Source organism: Papio anubis, chromosome 5 (assembly GCF_008728515.1).
Source record: "Papio anubis isolate 15944 chromosome 5, Panubis1.0, whole genome shotgun sequence".
NCBI classification, from domain to species: Eukaryota; Metazoa; Chordata; class Mammalia; order Primates; family Cercopithecidae; genus Papio; species Papio anubis.
In genome coordinates, this window is record NC_044980.1 from 102,710,503 (window position 1) to 102,734,532 (window position 24,030).

Sequence of the window (24,030 nt, forward strand, 5' to 3'; positions counted from 1 at the left end):
GAGTCCTTTGTATCATTCTTATGCCTTTGCATCCTCATAGCTTAGCTCCCACATATCATTGAGAACATACAGTGTTTGGTTTTCCATTCCTGAGTTACTTCACTTAGAATAGTAGTCTCCAGTCTCATCCAGGTCACTGCAAATGCCATTAATTCATTCCTTTTTATCTCATACACCCTTCATCTGTATTAAGTGTGTTGGATTTCCTCTTAACTTCTCTCTCCATCTATGAAATTGACCCAAGGCCTCACTGAGGACCTGAAGATACAATTAAAGTAGAATGACAGAGACTAGTAAACACTTCAGGCTTGTCCAAACGAATGTTTCATATGTTAGGGACTTTTTAAAGCTGTCCTCTGCTTTATATAACAAAGGACAAAATGGATCATTTCATAACAAGGAGTCGTAAGAGATACTAAACTCAACTAAAATTGATTTAACTTCTGGAGAGCTTTCCAGATTATAGTCCACAAATACTAATATTTTAATATCACTTTCGGCCATAAACCATCTCCTTGGATCTCCTGTCTCTTTTCCTAGCAATAATACACTGTCACTTGAACCAGCAGAATGTAAACTTTACTGGCTCATAATATCTGGTCTGTAAGGAGAAAATGGTGAAAAAGTAGGCTAGAATGGCTCTTTCGGAGAATGGTGGTGCAGGTGAGAAGTGGACTGGCCTGTAGCTGAGCAGCCCTTTTTTCATTTCATGTCCTGTTTCGAACTCAGAGAGTCATTTACATGTTATACATCATCTACATTTTTCTCATCCCAGCTGCTTCATTCTTTAGTTGAATAATATGCACCCCTGAATAAATGTTATCTACCTTCTGATAGTTTTTAAAAAGAAAAGTTAAATTGTGATAGCATTTATTATATGAGAGATGTTAAGATAGGAAGTAGAAAACAAGAAAATGTATGTAACTTTGGAAGGAGTTCTATATCTATATCTATCTATCTATCTATATATATATATTTTTTAGGAATAGAAGGACAGTCTGTGGAAGTTTCCAATATTGTGGACATCCGAAAAGTATATAACCGTGAGATTGCAATGAAAATTTCTTCTGATATAAAAAGCCAAAATAGATTTTATACTGACCTAAATGGATACCAGGTAATTTTCCTTTAAAATGTTTAAGTGATGGTTGTATTGGTGTATGATTCTTATATATAATAATGCCCCAGTTAATTTTGGATCCTTTGACAAAGTAATACCTAAAGTTGCAAATTATTTCTAAAATAAAACTGAATTTTGATAGATAATTGCGGGTTCTACAATTAGAACAAATATTTGGGAGACCATTTTTTTAAGAACATCTTTTTGTAAGGATTTATTTGTTCAAAGGGTAGATTTGGTGACCACTATGAATGTTAAATATCTTGATGCTAAAAAATATATATATGAATCTGTTTACCAGAAAGGAAACATAATTAGGGATTGATGGATTATTATACTTTTTGGGATTTTTTTTTACTTTTTTTTTTTTTTTTTTGGAGACAGAGTCTCACTCTGTTGCCCAGGCTGGAGTTTAGTGGCATGATCTCGGCTCACTGTAGCCTCTGACTCCCAAGTTCAAGTGACTCTCCTGCCTTAGCCTCCCAAGTAGCTGGCACTACAGGCACACACCACTAGACCCAGCTAATTTTTGTATTTTTAGTAGAGACAGGGTTTCACCATGCTGGCAGGCTGGTCTCGAACTCTTGGACTCAAGTGATCTGCCCACCTCAGCCTTTAAAAGTGCTGGGATTATGGGCATGAGCCGCTGTGCCTGGTCTGTTTTTGTATTAGTCCATTCACACACTGCTATAAAGAAATACCCGAGACTAGGTAATTTATAAAGGAAAGAGGTTTAATTGACTCACAGTACTGTATGACTTGGGGGGTAGCCTCAGGAAACTTACAATCGTAGTGGAGGGGAAGCAGACAAGTCTTACATGGCTGCAGGCAAGAGAGAGAAAAGCCCAGGGGAACTGCCATTTACAAAACCATCAGATCTTATGAGATCTCCCTGGCTATCAAAGGAACAGCATGGGGGAAACCACCCCCATGATCCAGTCTCCGCCCACCAGGTCTGTCTCTCAACACCTGGGGATTACAATTCAAGATGAGATTTGTGTGGGGATACAAAGTCTATGTCAGTTTTCCTCATAAGGAATTGATTCATGCCTATTAAGTTTATTCCTTATATATTGGTTTAATGTATGATCTAATAATGGGCTGTTGTAAATTTCAGGAAAACTCTTTCTCTGTATGTGTGTTTGTGTATACCATTGTACGTACACAGACACACATGTATACATATACATAGGTATATCTGTTTAGAAATAGGCAGGTATATATTTAATCAAAATTTTCATGAAATAGTTTCAAACTCTAGTAAGGAAGTTGATTTATACGGTCTTATCAGATTGTCAATTCTCCAATTTAATAGAGCACTTTTGATTGTTACCTAAATCTCTGTTTTCTGAGTGTATGTGTTTGATAACATATCTTTGAAATACCATTAAAACCATAAGCATATTTTTAAAACAAGTGTTTTAGAGATTTTTGGCTGTGAATAGAAATAATTTTATAATAAACACTTTTACTTTGATTTTCAACTGGGGTGGGTGAAAAAGATTTTAATAATTTTCTCTTCTACGATTTCCTGCAAAAGTTAAATTTAAACTTTTTCCAAAACATAAAAATTTCAGCATAGTTTCTGAATTTGCATGTTAATTCGACTACAGCCATTTGGATTCCAAATAAAATCTCAACTTTATGGTGATTAATTTTTTTATATACAAAAGGAAGTCTTTTAAAATCATACAAAACCAGTTATTTGTATTTGTGGTTGTAGACGTGAATGAGGAACTTAGTAAAACTGACTAACTAAGAATGTGAATTTTCTTTTTGTGGATGGAACGTTTGACTAAAAAAGAAAATATTACTTTTAAGTCTGTAATATTTCTGCTTTTAAAATTGGCCGTTTTTTAAGCTTTGGATATAGTAGTACTTGGGCAAAACTAGATATCTAGCTCCAGTGAGGAGTGGCGGTAGCAACAACACAATTGTGATAGTTTTACATTTTTAAAAATAAGTTCACTTATACAAGTTAATTTGGTTTGGAAAGGAGAAATACAGAATTCTTTTAAGGTAGGTTTACTTTTTTTTTTTCTTTAAACATTTTACAGTTGTAGCTTTATCAGTTTATTAATTTCCCAAGGCTGCCATACAAATGGAATCATGTAAAACAACAAAACTTTATTCTTTCACAGTTCTGGAGACTAGATTTATAACATCAAGATGTTGACAAGGCCATATTCCCTCCAAAGGCTATAGGGAAATGTCCTTCCTTGCCCTATCCCAGCTTCTAGTGGTTGCCTGTGCTTGGCATTCCTTGGTTTGTGTATGCATCACTCCTGTCTCTACCTCTTTTGTCATATAGAGTTCTCCCTATGCCTGTCGTATCTGTCTGTCTGAGTCCAAATTTCCCTCTTGTAAAGATGCCAGTCATTAGGTTAGGTCCCAACATAATCCAGAATGACCTCATCTGTTTCTGCAGAGGCTCTATTTCAAAATAAGATCACATTCACGGGTTGTGGGTGGACAGGAATTTGAGAGAGGGAGGCATTATTCAACTTAGTACAGCCAGTAATTTGAGGGAGACATTGCAGGGTTGTTGGGAAGATTAAAGATAGATTTGTGAAATACTCAGGACCATGCCTTTCGTTAATGGGCACTTAATACATGTTAACTATTATGGTAACTTTGTACCTCTTCTTTTCTTCACTTTTATGTCTAACTTTAATGAGTTTAAATGAGGAGATGACATTTTTATGTGGTATCATTAAGATTCACTGATAACAGGGTTCTGAGCTTACAGTCAGTCACTGTGACCCAGATGGGCTTTGGGATTACCGACAGTCTTTCTCAAAAAATAGAGTCATATTTCGAACATTCAGGTACTAGGCTACAAGGAATTGGAATTTGGAACTATCTACATTGAAACTAATCAAAAAGAGTAAGCACTGAATGGTTTTTAAATATAAATATGCATTTGATTATAATGTAATATCTTAGAAGATTTGGTGTGGAGATCTGTGGTATTTATTAAAACCAATTCAAGAATAATAAGAGATATTTCTTGAAAGGGGATAGAGAGCTATTATACTTAGCATTCATTACAAAAACAGTATGTTAGATTTAGATGAGAAATGAATACTTAATACTTTTATAATTTGTTTTATGCAAATATTGGAGAGTTAGAAGACTTTTAAGCATTTTTATTCTGAATTTAAATAGGAATGCCTATTTTAAAAATCTGGGCAAGTTCTACCTTTCCCACCTAAAAATTGTTTTCTAATATCCTTGTGGTTTTTCTTTATATTGTTTTAAATAATGCTTTAATTTTTAAATTATTTCTTCCATTGAACAAAAAAGGAAGCTTCGTCTTAAAGCTCTTAGAAAGAAAAATCACCTGTCCTCCAGTTTTTAAAAGAATATATGTAAATATCACTTTTTGTAGATGGAATTGTTGTGTTTTATAGATTCAACCTAGAATGACATTGAGCAAATTGCCTCTTCAAGCAAATGTCTATCCCATGACTACAATGGCCTATATCCAGGATGCCAAACATCGTTTGACACTGCTCTCTGCTCAGTCTTTAGGCGTTTCAAGTTTGAATAGTGGTATGTATTGCTTACACTCTTTTTCACTCTGAAAGGTTTCAGTTCCAAGTGTATACTTTTTCTGTTGGTCAGATGTGGTATAATCTCTAGTTAAAACCTCCCTGTCTTCTTTTCAGCTTTTTTCTTTCAGCAACCAGACTATTAAGTTTGGGTTTTGTGAGAACAACATAAAAAGATGAATCTCCTAAACCTTCAGATGAAGAACAGGAGACCTAAAATTCCATGTAAAGATTTCTTTTTAAAGATAATTTGCTTCTCTTAATAGTGTTTACTTTGCAGAGGTCTCTGTCATCATCATGATTTAATGGATGTGGAAACTCAGATTCGGAGGTTTAGATAAGTTGCCTACGTTTGCAAATTTGGGAAGTCGTGGTTCAAACTTAGGTCCTTCTGTGAATCATGGTCTTTCTATTCTGCTACCGCCTGAAAGAAGGAAGGGAGTAGAAATTACAGAGATATGGGGATAAAGAGGTATGGCTTTAAGGATTCCAAAAGAGAAAAAGTGATGCATAGAAAGTGAGAGAAAATAGTCAATAGACACTGATTAATTTTTGTAAGTCTTTCTATTGAGAGACTTTGATCTTTTATAATACATATTTGTAATTGGTTATCATACATGGTATCATTGGTCTTCTTTCTTACATTCTAAGAGTTCGTAGAGATAAATGTCTGAAGGAGCCAGATAAGTGAGTGCACATGCCTAGTGTGTCCTTTGACACAAGCCCACTTTTTACATGAGGCGTATACATGCATTCTGTAACTTACACACACACACACAAACTGCTACTTCTCATTTTTCTTTGTGGCCTTCATTAGATAAGATCATGTAAACTCATGCCATAAAGACATGAATTCGGTTATGAAAATAGTAATGACTCCACATCAGGGATCCAATAGGGAGGGTTAGAGACTTGAGCAAACTGAAGAGCATGTTCCCAGTGTGCAGTGGGGCAGCATTGTTACTGTGTGGTTAGGGGCCCAGTGTTGCTAAATTCAATTTTTGAAAGAAGAGTCCAGAAGTCTGGAATTTTCCATGAAGTTGTTCAATCTGAAAAATATTGATATCATTTGTTAAAAAACACTATGTTGACAAAACATAAAACATTTTTGTGCCCTACATGACTCTTGAGCCACCCATTTTTAAACACTGCCTTGAATTCTCGAAGCTGTGCCCTCAATAGAGGACTAGACAGTAAGACTGAAGCCGTGATGAACAAAGCAGCATTATCTCAGTTCCTGGTAAAGACAAGCTAAGAAATAAAGTTCCTCTGTTTCTGCTATAGCCACCAAATACCTTAGTATTTGAATTAAAGCAATTCAAGTACAATCCAGTAAATCACTAAGTGCCAGTCACATGTTATATGTACCAACATTTGGAGACAGGAGAAGAGTTAGAAATTGCCACGAGGTTGATATGCTAAATTGAATAGGTATGTTATGCCAATCATACCTATCTACAGCTTGTCACTTCACACCCAATTTAATCCCTGAGCCTAGGGACTAAATCTTAGACAGTTGTCTTTTAAATTATGAAGGTAGTGACAATGAGATTTCTACTCATCTCTGGTAATTTTAGGTACTAGATACATAAACTCAGAAGAAAGAAGCTAAACAGAGTTGGTATGACTATGTAATAGTAGTAATTGTTAGTCTTTTGTGTTTGCTATTTCCCTTTTGTACCAAATGATCATTTAATATAGTAATGGATATGAATGAATATGCATGTATTTTTAAGTATATAACATCAGTTTTCTAAGTCTTATTTGAGTATTAGCTTAAGTGTGTGTATGTATATACATATGTGTATATATGTGTGTGTGTATATGTGTGTGTGTATATATACGGCTCTAGTTGGTTTTTTTAATTTTTTAATCTCGTAATGATTAGCTTCCAAAACTTGAGCTAGGGGAAATATGGAAATATTGCATAGCAAATGAAGGAACCAGGTATGACCCCTTTTAAGCCAGAAAGGCAGGACAGTGGTGCTGCCACTAACACAATGTCAGAGAAGCAAGGGAGTATATCATGAGTGTGTCCACATTCTAGGGCTTCTTCAGCAACCTGCTTCATATCAAGTAACCTAAATTTTATTTGTAAACCTTTTTTAGACCTACCCATCTGTGTGTATTTTACTACTCTCTGTGTGATGTACATTTCCTAATAAACCTCATAAGCATTTTTGATTCCAAATGGTGCTACTAAAAGTTTTGGAGAACTTAATTTACTGTTTAGGTTAATGTTTTGGAAAAAAATTTTCATTTAAATTTTGATCTGTCCTGTCTCATTTTTAAATTTCTTATCAGATATTGTGAAACATTACTAAAGAAACAGAAATACTCTTCTGTTTTATGAATTTGTAGGAGCTACTTTGAGCTATTATCAAGAGAAAGCCCATGGTGTAGTGGGTTGTATAAATCCACCTCCTTGACTAGAGGGGAAATTTAGAGCAAGACATCATGGCTTCTACTTAAGTGATGCTCAACGAATGTCAGTATTAAATAACTCTGGTCAGTTTTGCTTGTTTGTTTGTTTGCGTATTAGGTCAGATTGAAGTTATCATGGATCGAAGACTCATGCAAGATGATAATCGTGGCCTTGAGCAAGGTGTCCAGGATAATAAGATTACAGCTAATCTATTTCGAATACTACTAGAAAAAAGAAGTGCAGTTAATACGGTATGAAAAAATAACTAGCATGATCTGATACTGAAATTATGACTTTCCACTTTAAAAATTTTTTGAATCATTTCCAATATTGAGATTTCTTTATAGTGGATGTGGCCCACATTCACAGAAAGAGAACTCAGTTATAAATATCATGTAAGTTTTGCACTTAGGTCTTTCTATTTTTTATGTTTGCTTATTATGTAGATAAAAAATAATAACAGGAAATCAGCTTTGGTAAATATTTCTGAAATTATTTTGAAAAAATAAGAATTGAAAAATTGAGCTAAATAAAAGTTAAAGAATAGAACTTAGTCATATACTTAGGAGATTAAATTTGGTAAACTTTATTTGAAATCTTAGTAAAATTTATTTGAAATGTTAGTGTACTTATTCTAGTCTTAGACTCTTCAGTTGAAAATGTATTTATATGTAGGTTTTCCATGTTTGATTTTTATTCCTCAAAGCAAAAATCTAGTACTCTGTGTTGAATGGTCTGGCACAAGCCCAGCTGGACCTGAATGACCTGATGATATGCTTGTTCAGGTAAAGTTATCTTCAGAGTTCTCCATAAGTTATCACGCACCCTGAACGTGGGCTTTTTCTTTTTGCTCTATTCTCCTTTCTGCACTGACCATTGCAAGTCTTTTCTACTCTTTTCAGCCAGTGACTGCACCTGTCACTTTATAGAGAGAACAGCCATTAGACAGGGCTCTCTGTTCCAGTTACCTAACATCTACTTCCACCCTTCCCGTCTTTCCTCCCGATACGTTAAAAAGAGACTTTACTATCCATCATCCTAGGCAGATCCCACCACTTGTCCTTGGAACTTACTCTCTTCAACCACGTCAGCATCCTTTTACTATTCATTCTCTCTCTCTTTCTCCCTTGCTCCTCATATCCAACACTTCCTGGGAGATTCTTTCTGTTAGCTTTTGAACACTCTTTGTTTTCTTCTGTTAAAAATAGAAATGGAATGCAGCCTTCCTTCAGACTCTTACTTCCATTTCCTGTAAGCTACTGTCCTCTCTCTCCTACCTGATTGAGCCAGAGTTTATGAGATGAGTTTATTTCATCACTTCCTTCTCACACTCAATTTGTTTCAGTCTGGCTTTAGCCTCCATCATATTATGAAAGAGCTCTTTACGATGTCAGTAGATCCAGTGGATATTGACTTTCGTCATCTTACTTCACCTTACAGCAGTGTTTGACACTGGCCATTGTCACTCTGTAAAATACTGCCTTGCCAGGGGTTGTATGGATCTATGCAGCTTGGTTTTCCTTCCACCTCTCTGGCAGTTCTTTATCTCTCTATTAGTTCTCTACTCAGCCATTAAATCTTAGAGCTCTCAAAGCATGGCCCCTGGCCTTCTCCTTTTCTTATTTTTTATGCTATACCTTGGCAATCTCTTTTACTCCCCTGGTTTTGTTTGCATCCTCCACACAGGTAGAAGCCACTAATACATATCTCCAACTTAGGCTTGTCTCTGACCTCCAGATTCATCTATCTAATTGCTTCCTGCCTGTTTATAAGGACACCTCAAGCTTGGCATACCCAAAACACTCATTATCTCTCTTCCCTCCCAAACCTGACCCATTTCCAGTGTTCCCCTCAGTCAACAGCAACCACTGTCCATCCAACTCCAAGACAGACATGGGTTCTGCCTGATAGACGCTTCTTCCCGTCAGTCTTTTCTCACAGAGTAATTGCCGTCACCTATCTATCTCATTGCCTGAATATTTCAAATTTATAATCTTCTTTACTTCCACCACCCTAATCTAAACTAACTTCCTGTATTTCCTGGGTCTAGCCTATACACATCCACCCTGTTCTCTTTCTGCAATATGTCTGTTCTTAACCACCCAGAAGGCAGAATGTTTTTTGTTTTTTTGTTTTTTTCAAAGCCAAATCTAACTTTATTGCTTCCTGTTGAACCCTCTGATATCTTCTCATTGCTGTCAGTATAAAAGTCAAAATTTCTTACCATGGCCTCCAGAGCCCCTCATGTTATGGGCCCTGCATGTCCCCTAGGCATTGGCATGCCTTTTACTGTGTCTACTTTAGGCCCACTGGTTTCTTTTAAGTCCCAAGTACTTTCCATCCCCTCCTCCCCACAGCACTTTTGCACACGGCCTGTTATCCTCTGCCTTTGGGACTCTTGGTGATAGTTCGATTAGTGCTTACTTCATCACCTGCTTCTGGACCAGATTAAAAGCTCTTACCCTATGCTGCCTCCAAACTGTGCATCTCACCTTCCTGCAAGTGTGTGATTATTTGACCCATGTCTTTTTCCCTCCTTTGGACCATAAACTCCATGAGAGTGGGGATTGTGCCTTTCTCTGCTTCTAGGATTGTTCCTGGCAGAGGACATGCCAAATATATGTCATATGAATGAATATCCAAATGCATAGATGAATGAACTGTTAGAGCACATTTTGCCGCTGTTTTTTTTTTGCAATTCCTGCTTATTACCTTGTCTTCATATGCATGTTCCTTTCCCCCTACTAGATTCCAGGAACTTGTTGCCTTCATTTTCATATGTCCTTATATGTGGTAGACATACTTTAAATAAAATACTAGTTGATTGAATTAAATGGCAACAGCTAATTAAAGCAAAAATTCTTCCAGTATTTAGAATATCTTAGAAAAAAAAATTAGTATCCACTTTAGATGTCAAGAGCCATACCATTCTTGAGACTCATGTTTTAAATCAATTACTGACAAGACAGCCTAGTTTTAAGGACTACATCTGCCTAGGAAAATCATTGTCTGAGTGCTGACAGCTACTGTCTTTTGCTCCTCCTGAAAAAGTTTCTGGTTTATATGACTTTATATTGACACTAATCTACAAAATTTCTGTTAACTACAACAATAAAAATGTTCACATCAAATCAATAAAGCTTTGACTTAGAAGTGAAATAATTTGTTTATTCCCATTCAGAACTCCTTGGATAGTAATTGATTTAAATTTAATCTAATGTTTTTATATTGGTTAAATTTTTCTTTTACTCAAGTATGGATTCTGGGTCTTCAATTAATGGTTTCTTTTAAATAAGAAATGAACTAGAGAAGAGAAAATACATTTTAATGTCTAGTGAAAATAATTAAAAAGACACTTAATTGAGGAAAGTTAATACCATGTAACTTGAATTTTCTAGAAAGCGTTCTTAATTTCAACTCAGACTCTAATATCTAAAATAATGATGGAGGGAATTGAAGAGGGGGGATACTTCCTGAATAGGAAGATATTTTAATGGGAAGCCCTGAGCATGACAGAGCCTCATGGAAATAATCCCGAGCTAAGTGGAAGTAAGTCCTGTCCTCAGAGAATTCTGCAGAGAGTCAGTAAAAACAAGGACTTGAATGATATCCACTGTGTGATATGTACAGGTGTCCAGCGAGGACTGTGGCTGCACAAGTTTGACCATCATTTATGCTAATCATCCTCAAAGGCCAATAGAAATGGAAAATAGGAATCATCTCTTCAGCATTGCCAGGATTGAATGTGTCCCCCAAGAGTTCATGTGTTGAAAACTTGGCTACCATTGTGGTAGTGTTGGGAGTGGGACCTTTGAGAGGCTTTTGGGTCATGGGGGATCTGCCCTCATCAATGAATATCATGGGAATGGGTTAGTTATTGCAGCAGTGGCTTTGTTATAAAAATGAGCTCTCTTGCATGCACTGTCTTGCCTTTCCACCATGTGATAACACAGCAAGAAGGCCCTCACCAGATGCCAGTGCCATGTTCTTGGACTTCCCAGCCTCCATAACTGTGAGCTGAATAAATTTCTTTTATATGTAAATTATCCAGTCTGTGGTATTCTGTTATGACAACAGAAAAGTGGACTAAAAACAGGCATTGATAGCTTTAGGATTTGTTTCTTTGACCGTTTATCCTTACCCCTTTCCTGCTACTGGTTGGTTAATAAGGCACTGAGCTAGGAACCTTGGAAATGTTCAAGTGTTAAAATTGTGTTGTTTTACCTTTAAATATAAGGAGAAGAAATTGGGAGAGATCAGATTAAAATCTTAAATGCTTATATGGTTTAGAAAAGTGACAGCATGAGGGAGGTCAACAATAAGGGTAAATACTTAGGTGACCAGAAGATCTACATTAAACTTGAGGACATATCCCACTAAGACCCACAACTCAGCTCCAGCTGATTGTTTCCACATGGGACTGAATGCCTGCCTAGGGTGACACAAATTTCCAGTTTCTTGGGTAAAAAACAAAAAATGTGTTTTGGGTTTTTTGGGATTGATTTTTTATTATGAATTTTTAATTAAAGAGTTGGCTTAAAAACAAAAAAACAACTTTTCAGTACCACACAGACCTACCAAAATGTGTATCTTCAAATTTGCCCCATAGTCTTCAGCCCTGGGCTACAGATATTTACCTCTAAATGTTATGATTCAATGTATTATTCTTCATTTTATCTCCTTTGTCTTTTTACCCCACCCTTTCTCTCTAGTGTTCTTGTTTCATTTATTTATATTGCATTTGCTTATTAAATTAATAGATTTACTTCAACAGACTTATTAAGTTCCCACCATGTTTCAAGTCAAACTGAATAAACAAAGGTAACTTTAAAAATGGTCTCTTACTATCTCACCATAATTTAACAGAATTTGATGTAAATGAAGTAGAAGCCTTTGATGTTTAAGGATCGTTTAACTCAAAGTGAGCTTAATTAAGGGCACCAAGGAGTCTAGCAGGAAGTTCTGACTTGTGGAATAAGGGCTGGAACCCAGTGAGGAAGAGCTGTACTTTGTGTGGTTTAGATCAGAAGGTGCTAGAAACTTTCTTTAATGTCAGGCAGGCTGCAGAGAGAAAGCTACACTTATACTATCTGAAGCCTTCCAACTAACAAGAAATTAAATAAGATTTATAGGACTAGATTAGTTAAGTAGAAGGCTGGGGGATTCATTTATAACTTAAACACAAACTTTCCTGTAGAAAACATGTTTTTAAAACTTTGGGTTTATCATGTGACTTAGAGTGGAAAGGTAACCTTTGTAGAGATTAATTTAAATATCGATGGTTCAACAGTTAATATCTTGTTGAGCCTCTTGTTGCTGTAAAATATGATAAGAAAGTACATGAATGGCGGAACCCTGGGTGAGACTTTGCCACTCCAACCTGGCGGTGTTATTTGTTCATGGTGCTCTTAGGGTAGTGAACCACAACTCTTTTCTAAACTTCCTTAGCTTGCTAAGGATAGTAAACTACACAGTTTTTAAATTCTTGAAGTCCTTAACATCCATGATGTTGTTTCCTTTTAAAAGACTGCCCGTCAAAATGTCTTTGAAACCGAATCTTGTTTTTTTAATGCAAAGGTTGTTAAAAGGTAAAGCTTATCTTTTGATTCTAAAGGGAGCTCTGTTTTCTCTATAAGGTTGGATGTCTGGGGTGGCAGTTCCCAGCACAGGGTCACAGAGCAGTGTGTGGCTGACTCCATGAAATTTACCTGGGGAGGCTTTTCAGCTTTGCATTTTCAGGACCCCACCTCTCAAGATTTTGTAGATTTGGGATAGGACCCAAGAATCTGTGTTGATTAAAGGTACCCTAAGTCATTCTGTTGTATGGTTAATTTGGGGAAATACCAATGGTTAGGAAGAACTAATCTGATGTGGAGGATTGGTATATATGCACGTTATTGTTTCTGAGGTATAGAAGATTAATCAGGAAGTGTTCTGGCTATTCACTGGAGTGGCGAGGAATTACTCCAAGAGTGTAGAACAAAGCCAGAGCTTTCTCTGAATGTTTCTTGACCTAGAGTGGACTTAATACTTCCCAAATTTGTTTTCTTTTCTGTTTCAATCTTTTGTGTTTTATTACTCGTGAGTGACTTTGTCAGCAATCGTAACCTAGATTATGAAGTTCTTTGATCTTGGAGAGTACATTTAAAATATCTTGTTGAAATTATTCCTTTTATTCATGTTATTCTACAAGCTGCATTAAATTTCAGTATTGTTGGAGAATATTATTTTATATGCTTTATTTAATCTTTCTTTTAAAAAAATGTGGAATGGATACATTTTTTACAATTCTTTCAGACCTGATTTTTTGTCAGTATCTTAATATTGCAGTGTCCCTCTGCTGTCTTAAAATTTTCTTTTTCTCTCTCCATGGTCTGAATTGTAATGACATCTAATGTTAGCTTCTGGCACGATGCTAGTCACTTTTTGCTCGCACCCTTCTGTGCAATGCTAATCTGACATTCTGAATTTTAAGCTCTATATCTCTATAAATCCTGTCTTTTCACACAGATCAGTAGCCAAGCCTTTTATCTGAGCCTTATATTACAAAAAGGATGCAAAATCAGAAGATATCAATGGAGTAATCATTTAAAAAAATAAGATACAAAATTAAATTTGGTTCAAATATAACAGGTGATCAAAGGACCTTTCTGCATAAATTATTTTCTAAATTATTTGTGTCTGTTTTTACTCCTTAGGCATTATTGGTTAAAATTCTACTCAGTCATTGACTTAATTTTGCATGTCATCTAGCGTATTTAATCTACCAACATTAGTAGCTTATTTAATGTTTGAACCTACAGAAGTGTTGCCTTTAACCATATATCACAGCAAAGACTAAAGCATTTTAAATTATATGGAATAATCATATACTATGTAAGTGTGTGATAACTTCAGTAACGTATTTAACACTTCTACTTTTGGAATAAAATAGTGAAACAATGGGCATTGATTTACCAAGTTGAAAGAAAACAATCAGATGATCTAGGCATGCCACCTATGTTATTTATATTTTAAAATTGGATTTATTTTGAGAGTTTTGTTTTCTTTAAATTCTATTATTGGGTAACATTTAGTTCCTATCATTTGGTAACATGGATGGACTTTAGCTTTGAATCAGTACGTGCCTTTATGGTCTTGTTAAGGTGTATAAATGAAACCACAAGAATATGGTGGATGAAACCTGAGAAGGGAGATAATATTTGATGATGTATAACATATAATCTATGTACAGCCCAATCCTTATACTTTGAGAGTTTTGTGATAGGTTGATAATTTTCATAAAAAGGTGTGCCTTGTCCTAAAATGTTTGTAGGAAATGTTTTCAGTATTTTTAGTATTAAATCAATGGGAGAGATATTTTAAACATATGAGTTAGATGTGCACTGTTTATTTTCTTGTATTGCTTACAACTAAACTTGATAGTTTATGGAGTGTTTTCTAAGACTGTTATTTATAAAATAAAACCAAATTATTCATATATTTTTATATTTAAACCCTCTCAGATAGTTCTTTAATGTGATGAGAACTGGAAATACAGACCTCTTAAACATTTTTGTTTTTTCTTGATAGGAAGAAGAAAAGAATTCGGTCAGTTATCCTTCTCTCCTTAGCCACATAACTTCTTCTTTCATGAATCATCCAGTCTTTCCAATGGCAAATAAGTTCTCCTCACCTACCCTTGATCTGCAAGGTGAATTCTCTCCATTACAGTCATCTTTGCCTTGTGACATTCATCTGGTTAATCTGAGAACAATACAGTCAAAGGTATGTCTCAAAATATGTCTTCTTTTTTTTTTTTTTTTTTTTTTTTTGAGACGGAGTCTCGCTCTGCCGCCCAGGCTGGAGTGCAGTGGCGCGATCTCAGCTCACTGCAAGCTCCACCTCCTGGGTTCATGCCATTCTCCTGCCTCAGCCTCCCAAGTAGCTGGGACTACAGGCGCCCGCCACCTCGCCCGGCTAGTTTTTTTGTATTTTTTTTTAGTAGAGACGGGGTTTCACCGTGTTCGCCAGGATGGTCTCGATCTCCTGACCTCATGATCCGCCCGTCTCGGCCTCCCAAAGTGCTGGGATTACAGGCTTGAGCCACTGCTCCCGGCCTCAAAATATGTCTTATACAAAATTACTGTTTGTTATGTACTTGTTTTAAGGGGGTAAGGAAAGGGGGAAAAAGTATGCTTTATTATGCTTTGAGGAATTATTAACAGGGCTTCACCTTTAGCCGAAAGCTTCATGCCTTTCATTTGACTATTGCTCTATATTTTAAAGCATATCCTGATACTAATTTACTCTTAAATTCTGTATGGCAAGCAGGTCAGGAAATATCATTAGTAGGTGGACAATCTGGGCCTTAAGTTTAGCACTACTGACTTTTCCCATTCATTTCTCCTTATTAGACAGTATCTCTCAGAAGCTAGAGAAATAGTACTTAGTTATTTCTGTATCAGAGACTTTGCATTTTCGTACCTTTCTCTTGAGAATCACTGCAACTCAGTTTCCCATTAGAAAACCAACTGTTTAGAAGAAATATTAGAGGAAAAGCATGGGGAAGTTTTATTAGGTATGAAATTTAATTTGGTTAGACTGCAGTTATATACATACCTGTTTTTAACATCAAAAAAATAGCATTTGGAAAGAACAAGAATTAGACATTTGACATTGTTCTTATGTGTTGCAAAGCTGTTTTGATATTGCAAATTGACATAGATTTAGCTAGAAATAGTAAGTGGTTATGGATTCTGTGGAAAATACCTCATGGTAAAGGCCTAAGTATGAAAAGAAGAGGATGCTCATGTTTAAAGAACATATAAGAGGTGAGAAATGTTTAATTTAGAACAAAGAACTAAAGCAATAAAGTAAGGATAAATGCCTATAATTTGAACGTTAGAGATTTACAACTTTATGTCTAAGATATAGGATAAAAAATATAATTTCTTTTTTTCCTTTATAGATTTTTAGTTGAGACACTTTTGAAAATAAAGGTCAGATAAACAGGGGAAAAATAGCAATAGTATATTGTACATGCTGTACCCGTCACTTGAGAGAGGCCTCAGTTCAAAAGTGTATTTTTCCCAAGGCAGTGGTCTGGGACTTTGCCTAAATAATGTTTTAACAAACAGCCATAAATCCTCTAGAGACAAGACAAAGAAGAAAGCATCTTCAGGCTTCCAAAAGGCAGGAAAATGTGGGAGGATAAATTTATGGGAAGAGTGAAGTCTGCTCCTAGATGCTCTGGCACTGCTGTCTCAGCTGATTAGCAAGCCTTGTAAAGGGGCCTGTCTTTAGACAAGAAAAGGCAGAGAGGCAGGGCTGAAGACCTCTTGTATTTGTAAATTGCTGTCCTGCCATCAAGCAGGCAGAAGAAGGGACAGAATGGCCCCCTGTTTTTTTTCCTTCTTCAGCTCAATAATCCTCAGTTTTTTGAGAGAGAAGTATTTTGGTTTCCTTCAGAGATAAGGAACTTATGCTTGGCTATGCAGGCAAACATATATGACTTGTAATAATGACTACAAGCAAATGCTTAAGGCGTGTGTGTGTGTGTGTGTGTGTGTGTGTGTGTGTATATATATATATATATATATATATATATATGGAAAGGCTTTTTAAAATCATATGAGTGAACTTGCAGGATTTATTTCCTACCCACTACATACCAGTTACTGCCATAGGCACTAGGGATACAATTGTGAACAAAACAGACAAATGCCCCTGCCCTTCTGGAGCTTAGAATCTAATGGGAGGAAAAAAATAAGAAAAAGTAAGAGAAATATATGTTAGATGGTGTTAAGTGTTATGAAGGAGTAAAAAGTGAAGAGCCATTCAGAGGAGGTAACACAATTTTGATTAAGGTGTGTAGAGAGGGCCTCACAGGGGTGATAATGGAGTAAAAATCTGAAGAGGGTCAGAGAATAAGAAACTCCTGCAGATTTCTGGGGGTAGAGTGCTCCAGGAAAAGAGCAAGTGTGAAGGCCCTGAGGCCGGAGAGATATGTGGCCAGAACAGAAGCTCCATGAGAGCTGTGCTTGTCCTTTATTCATTGCTATATCCCGGTGAAGAACAATGCCTGCACAAAGGATCTCAAAAACTACTTTGAATCAGTGAATTGTGTAGATGTTTTTTCTAGGATTCTGCTGTGGTTTTTTTGTAGGTCTACATTTTGGCTCCCTGAGGTGTCATGTCATAAATTAATGGGCTAAAAGAAATGGAAAGAATAGAGTAGAGGGCATCAAATACTCTGGGCTTCAGGTTACCACCGCCCAGCACAGATGGTAGAGGACATCAGCGACCTAAAGAACCCAGAAGCTTCTGGGGAGGATGGGTGGTCACTGTCCCTTAGCCTCACTTCTAGGTGGCTCCTCCACTGTAGTTGTTTTAAATGTGATTGTTTTCTGAAAGCAGCTGGAGCTGACTAGAGTCAGTGAGCATAGGGTTTTACCTTCTGTAAGCAAAGCCTGGAACTTGTTTTTTATGTCACCTTTTTTTAGTGGTCACTCACTTCTTCACATCCTTCCTGCTTTTGACTGTTTTCTTATAATACAAATCTAATCCCTTCTCAGATGAAAAATCCCATTGCCTCTGGAATTGGCTCAGACACTGAGCATTCAGGCCCTCTGCAGCCTGGCCTCTACTCACTGGAGCCACCTGGCTTCCCGTTGTTCTTCGTGCCTTTGGACAGGTGGGCCACCCTCCCTACCTGTGGGCTGAGTGACTGCTGACTCAGCTACCATTTATAACATGAGGTTAATGTCACGTATTGCTGTGTCAGGTCTTTTGCTAAAAACAGATGAAATCCTATTGTGAAAGCCTTTTGAAAACAAAAGCACTTTGTAAACATACCTTGTTATCCTAATGACACTCCAACTTGGGTGCAGATTGGGGTTTTAGCAGAGGGAATAGAGAGCAACTTAACAACATAAAGATTTGACCAAGAGGATTAAAAACTGAAATGTTAATAACGCCTATTGATAACCACCATGCTGGCACATAATCATAACTAAATACTTGAGAGTTTTGCATTATCATATAATATCAGTTGGTGCCAGTTCCTGTGTTAGCCTTTGACTCTTAGCACATATTTATAACAGTTGTTTAAAAGCCCGCTAGTAATCCAAGGGGAAGGATTGGTCCATTCAAAACCACTTCTTTGAAGAATTGCCCTAACCTGTTAATAGAAAGATAATCATTGAAGGGAACTGTTGTGGGTATTGATTCAAAGAAAGCTGTACTTACCAAGTGTCCAGTGTAATTCCATGCTCATACTAAAAGAAAGACCAAAATAACTCAATGAATAAGTGCAGAAGCCAGACCTAAGCATTTTGGTTGGGTTCCTGTTTCTGTGAGCTAGAAGCTTCCAGTGTGCAATAATGGGCTGTTCATTTGGAGAATGCAACTCATTTTTCCCCTTGAAATAATGTCAAAATAGACATAGGTTCCAAGCAAGACCTGAAGTCTGCATTGCCTTGTATTTAAGTAAGCATTTTCCTAATCACCAGAGTATTTCATGAGACATGTGTTTGAAGGCCACTTTAGCATGATAAGGACACATATCTTCCTGCCTGACCAACTCCTACAGCACCATGATAGAGATTGCCTTGCTTGGCCCTCCTCTGGGCCGCTGTCTAAAGGTTTCTCAGTTCTAAACCTCAGTTGGTTTTCTTGACTCCTGGGATAAGGGGTTATATATTCAAAGAACAGTGAGGGAGGCGAGTTGCAGGCTGCAGGTATAATAACCCACTGAGGTGGTTCAGCAGTTTCAACTACTAGTCCTCAGATTCGCTGTGTCTGGATCACACAGGGGAGATTTAAACATAGAGACTTTTACAAATTTCAAGATCTCTGAGATTCTGATTCTATAGGGCTGGGGAGGAGAGCCTAGGAATTCATAATTTTTAGAAATTTTTCTGATGAAATTGCTGAGTTATCTCCATTTCCTAAATTAGGAAAGTAAGAGTTAGAGCTAAGTTAAATGATAAAAATAAAATCACTCAGCCGCAAATGGCAGAATCAGACCTACAGCCAGGCCTCTGAATCTCAGTGCTGTGTGTGGCCTCAGAGGGTAGCATTTGACTTTTTTAGAATTACTACATTTGTTTGTAAAATTCCAAGCTTTCTGGGAATCCTCTATATTAGTAGATGAGTTTACATTTTTGTATAGACATATCTTGCTTTTAGACAGACATATCTTGCTTTTCTGCTTTATATAAATTTTTGGAAATGATTATATGCCATATATTTGTATTCAGATGAAGAGGGGAACAAACATCTCTTGAAGCCCTGCCTCACAACATGCTGCATGGCCCCGCCCATTCCAGCCACTATCTACAAACTTACCACATTAGCCTTCCTATTCGGTTGACCCGTCTTTCAACTCTTTTCCTTGATCACCCCCTTTCCCTACACCATGAAGAGCTTGAGATACTACAAAGAAGCTTCTGTAAAGGTTTGAAACCTAGGAAACAGGAACACCACTCAAATATACTAAATGCAAAAGCCTTGTCATCAGGAAAGGACCATTATTTAAGAAGAAGGGAGATTGGGTAGAGAAGATGCTGGGAGGATCTCATGGGAGGACAGATCATGAGTCAGGCTTCTGAAGCTGGAGCTGCAGGTTCAGCCTGGAATAGAGGGACAAAGAGGAAGCTGGTTAAGCTCAGCTTCATGGAGCCATTCTACTTGGAATCACTTTAGAAAAGTGATATGTAGTTCAACTCTTTTTTTTTCCTTTATTTTTAGATTATTTCCTTGACTTTTATATTTAGATGTATTTATTTTATATAAACATGATATATATATATCTCTTTTTATTCTCTATGTAATTTATTTTGATTTGTATTTAACTGTTTCTTGCAAATAGTTAACCATCATTTCAATATCAGCAGCACTTACTGAATAAGATTTTATCTCTCCACTTGTTCACTCTGCCTCTTCTTTTCTTATAAAAGGCAGTTTGAGGATTTTACTTTGTCTTTCTTATAAGAATTGATTGGTGTTTTATTGATCTCCTAGTTTCTGGAAAGGTGAGAATTGTGAGAAAAAAAAATTCCTTTGTTGTACATATCTAAGAACAGCCGTTTACCTTCCCTTTCTTTCTGTCATTTTATCTTGTTGATCAAAACAGGATAGCTATTATTGGACATTTTAATGAGCACCCTAAAAAATGAATTTCTGCTGGTTATTTCCTGTCTTTGGACTTATAATGAAGCATGTAATTTTCTAACCTTCCAGCTGCTAGAATGCACTAGAGATGAGTGTTAGGTATTTTCAAAGAATCTGAGTGGGTTGGAGACATTTTCCCACCAGATGTGTAGCCGTGCCTTAATCTATGTGCACCTTACTAACTCTGTGAGGGGGGTGGCGTCCCATGAGTCCTGGAGAATTTGGCCAAAGTTATGGTCCCTCTTTTCCCCATAAATGGTGGGTGCACACATAGTGTTTACTACAGTTTCCAAAAGTTTACTGTTTCTTTTGGTACGAGAGAAGAATGACATAACTCACATCTTAAGATCTTCGGTAGAGGACTATTCACCTGCTTTTTCCTTAGAAGAAACTGTCATATGTGTATAATTTCCAGAATGGCCTTAAATCCTATTTGAAGTGGGGTAAATGGATAGGTGGATAGGTGGTAGGTGGAAGGAAATTACAATTTCCAAAGCTTGATTTCTGAATTGATATATTTTTTGATAAGTTACAGTTTTATCTCTGCTGGAACCATCAGTCAATACTCTCCTTTTTCAGCCATAAATTGGAGGGGTTATCTCCTTTAGTTTACAGTATTTTGTTATTTTACATCAAAAATAATTTTTATCTTTTCTCTCCTGGCTAGGTATCTATGAGCACAAATTCGTAGCTAGTGCAAAGGTAGGAGAAGGAAACTGTTAAAAGCTTAAACTTTGGAATCAGATGTCCTGGGTATGAGCGTGTCTGCTTCGCTTTCTAACCATGTGACTTAGAGCAAGTCACTTAACTCTCTGAGTCTCAGCCTCCTCCGTAGTGACATGGAGATGGTAATAATACTTACCTTAGAGATGTTCTGAGGATTGGAGATAATTTTAGTGTCAGTAAAGCGCTTAGAACAGTGTGTGGCACATAGTAAGCCTTATGAGTGCTTGACAAATAAAGGTTCTTACCTGTGATAGTTCAGTCATGAACAATGGTGATTATCACTAATAATGAGGTAAAAACATTGGTACTTCTTTATAAATTAGAGGTTGACATTTATTGCCAGAGTAAATCTTGATGTCATTTTGACTTATTCCTGATAGTTTAGGTTGGTACAAAAGTAATTGCAGTTTTTGCTATTAAAAGTAATGGCAAAGCTACAATTACTTTTGTACCAACTTAATACTTTGTTACTAATTCCTCAGATATTTAAAAATAACATATCTAAAATTGTCTGTTTGCCAGTCATTGTGCCAAGTGCTTTACATGAACTTTAAAGCTCTCACAACAACACTAAGAAGGTAGACAGTATTTTCATCCTATCTTACAGAATAGGAAAGTAACTGACCTAGAGATACGATAGTTAACTGTCTAGGGCACACAGCCATTAAATGTGGTCCTGGGAGCACACGCAGGTGTGTCTGAGTCCAGATGGCTTCTCAGAACCTTATACTGTCTTGCATGGGAACAAGAAGGGAGAGGGAGCACTGAAAATGTGAGGGAATACACTGTCTATTTTTCTTGTGTCCTCAGTAATAATAGGACACCTACAGAAGGATATCCCAACCATTGGCGGGAAAAGACTTAAGGGCTAATCCAGGATCACTTGTGGTCATTGCTGTTTGAGTATAAGAGAGAATGCTTTGTGATAGAGATTTTCCCGTATATTTACATATTTTAATACAAACTCATATACCATCTCAAATATTTCAAAGGTTGTTGTGAGATAAAATGAGTTAATTGATGAAAAGCATTCTGCACAGGGTATGGCACACAGCAAGTGCTCAACAGGTATTAGCAATGACTGATATTGTCACTGCAGTTGACCCTCAGTCCTCAGAGGGACTCTTCACATGTCCCGCTTAGCTTGCTGAATTTGTAGAGGTTTACTCAAAGTCACATAAATGGTTCATGGTAGAAAAAGTCATTGGTCTGATCCAGCTTTCTCTAAGTGCCGCTTTATCTGATGGCTTCATTCTGCAAACCAAATCACCTTTCCCCATACTCCACCAAGTTGCTGGAAAAGCCTCAGAGGCCCAGCTTAGTCTGTTAGCTGAATGTTGGTTTTATCCCCTGAATTAAGTTTGCAATGGGTTTTCTCTGTGCAACTTTTGAATATGCCAGCCTTACTTCAGTAATCCAGCCTTGAAAGTGATCTAATCTGTTTTACAAAGATAGTTACCTACCACAGTGCTTGGCACAGTTTCAAAAATTGTAAATTTTCTTCCCCACATCCTCCCGTTTTATGGGGTCCAGATATTACTAATGCATTAATGAATGTAAAAGCAGTTCTTCCAAAATGTGTTTACTCTCCTAGAGCATACAGTGTAACTACTTAAAGGTATCTGTTTTCCTGCATGCATATTCAATTTAAATTCACAGTTTCCCTACTTTGAAAAACAGTTTTCTTGGAAATAAATGTCTAGACAGACTTTGAAACTGAAAAACTGCTGCTTTGCCTCAGGTATTTTTGCTTGAAAACTGATACTTTCATGAATATTTGATTTTTTAAAAACTTGGACAAAGATGATTGCTATTTCAGTTTGTTCTTACAAAAGTGATGTAATTTTAGTTTTGAGAGAAAGTATAACTTTTTCTATCAGTGAAAGTTAATTTTTATAACTTTTATCTCTATTTTTGTATTGTTGGTTTAAATTTCTTGTAGAATTCAAATGTAGAATTCCAAAGGTGTTTCCCTCCCAACTTTTTTTGTCCCCTTCTGTTGCTATAAAGGCCTTAGGAATTCATTATTCCAAGAGCAAATGTGTTGCAGGAATTGTAGCAATGCATGCTATCAAGTGATAAGTAAGGATGGACCCATGAGTTAAAAAGGCCAAATGCTTTAGGTTAATAGTGATATGTGCTTTTAAAAGAGCTTAATGAAGAGGGTTTCTAACCTGTTAATCTGAATACAGACTTTGTTATGATTTTGATATATGACTCTAGACATATAATTTAGGAGTTCCCTGAGTCTTTAGCTACAAAGTTGTAATGTCAATAAAGGAAATTTATGCTAAGGGCTTCCTGTGTGCCAGACACTTGACCAGATCTTCGTTAAGCTATTTCATTTCATTTCATCTTCATTTTATGGAAAAGGAAAACCTGGTTTTGTTGAAATCCACAGCTAGTAAATTGCAGAGCAAGGATCCAAATCTCCAGGTGTCTGACTCCCCACTCAGGCTCTGAACCACTCTTACTACACAGCTCCTGCACTAGCGCATTCTGCCCTTCACGGCAGCGTGAGGCTCCTTACATAGTATTTTCAACAGGTTAATCCACACAGTGACTCCATGAAGGAAATAATACAAGCATTACCTCCATTTTGCAGGCAAAAAAATAGATATTTAGGAAGAAGAAATTACTATTCTAAGGTTTCACAGTTGGCACATGATAGAGTCCTCTTTGTTTTTCTTTGGGAGATCTAATGATACCATAAATGAAGGATTTCCTATTTATTTTTATACTACATGGGGAGGGTGTTTTAAATGTATTGAAATGCATTAGAAATTTTTATTATATGATTTAAAATTGCTGTGTGTATCTTGGTCTTGTGATGACTCAGAATTCCTTAAATGACTTTTCCTTCAAACAAAATCTTAGCAGTACCACTACAAAATATCAGTGTGAAACATCATAACATAGGTTATTCCAGCCAAGACTCTGAGGTGAGGACAGCTTTAAACCGTTCAGGCACATTAAAATCAAATCAGTGGTGGAGATTCTGGCAGCTATTCAGGAAAGATGTCTCTTTAGTACATTAAAAAATCTTATCC

The 24,030-nt window shown here is 36.6% G+C and overlaps 1 protein-coding gene across 2 annotated transcripts in view; it reads left to right on the forward strand.

The window, feature by feature from the left end:
- MAN2A1 (mannosidase alpha class 2A member 1) overlaps nt 1-24,030 on the forward strand; it is a 183,980-nt gene that overhangs the window by 154,423 nt on the left and 5,527 nt on the right. For both annotated transcript variants that reach the window (XM_003899978.5, XM_021939583.2), the window contains 4 exons: nt 984-1,117; nt 4,534-4,675; nt 7,217-7,350; nt 14,672-14,866. In XM_003899978.5, coding sequence (XP_003900027.1) covers nt 984-1,117; nt 4,534-4,675; nt 7,217-7,350; nt 14,672-14,866 — 605 coding nt within the window. The remainder of the gene's footprint in view (nt 1-983; nt 1,118-4,533; nt 4,676-7,216; nt 7,351-14,671; nt 14,867-24,030) is intronic.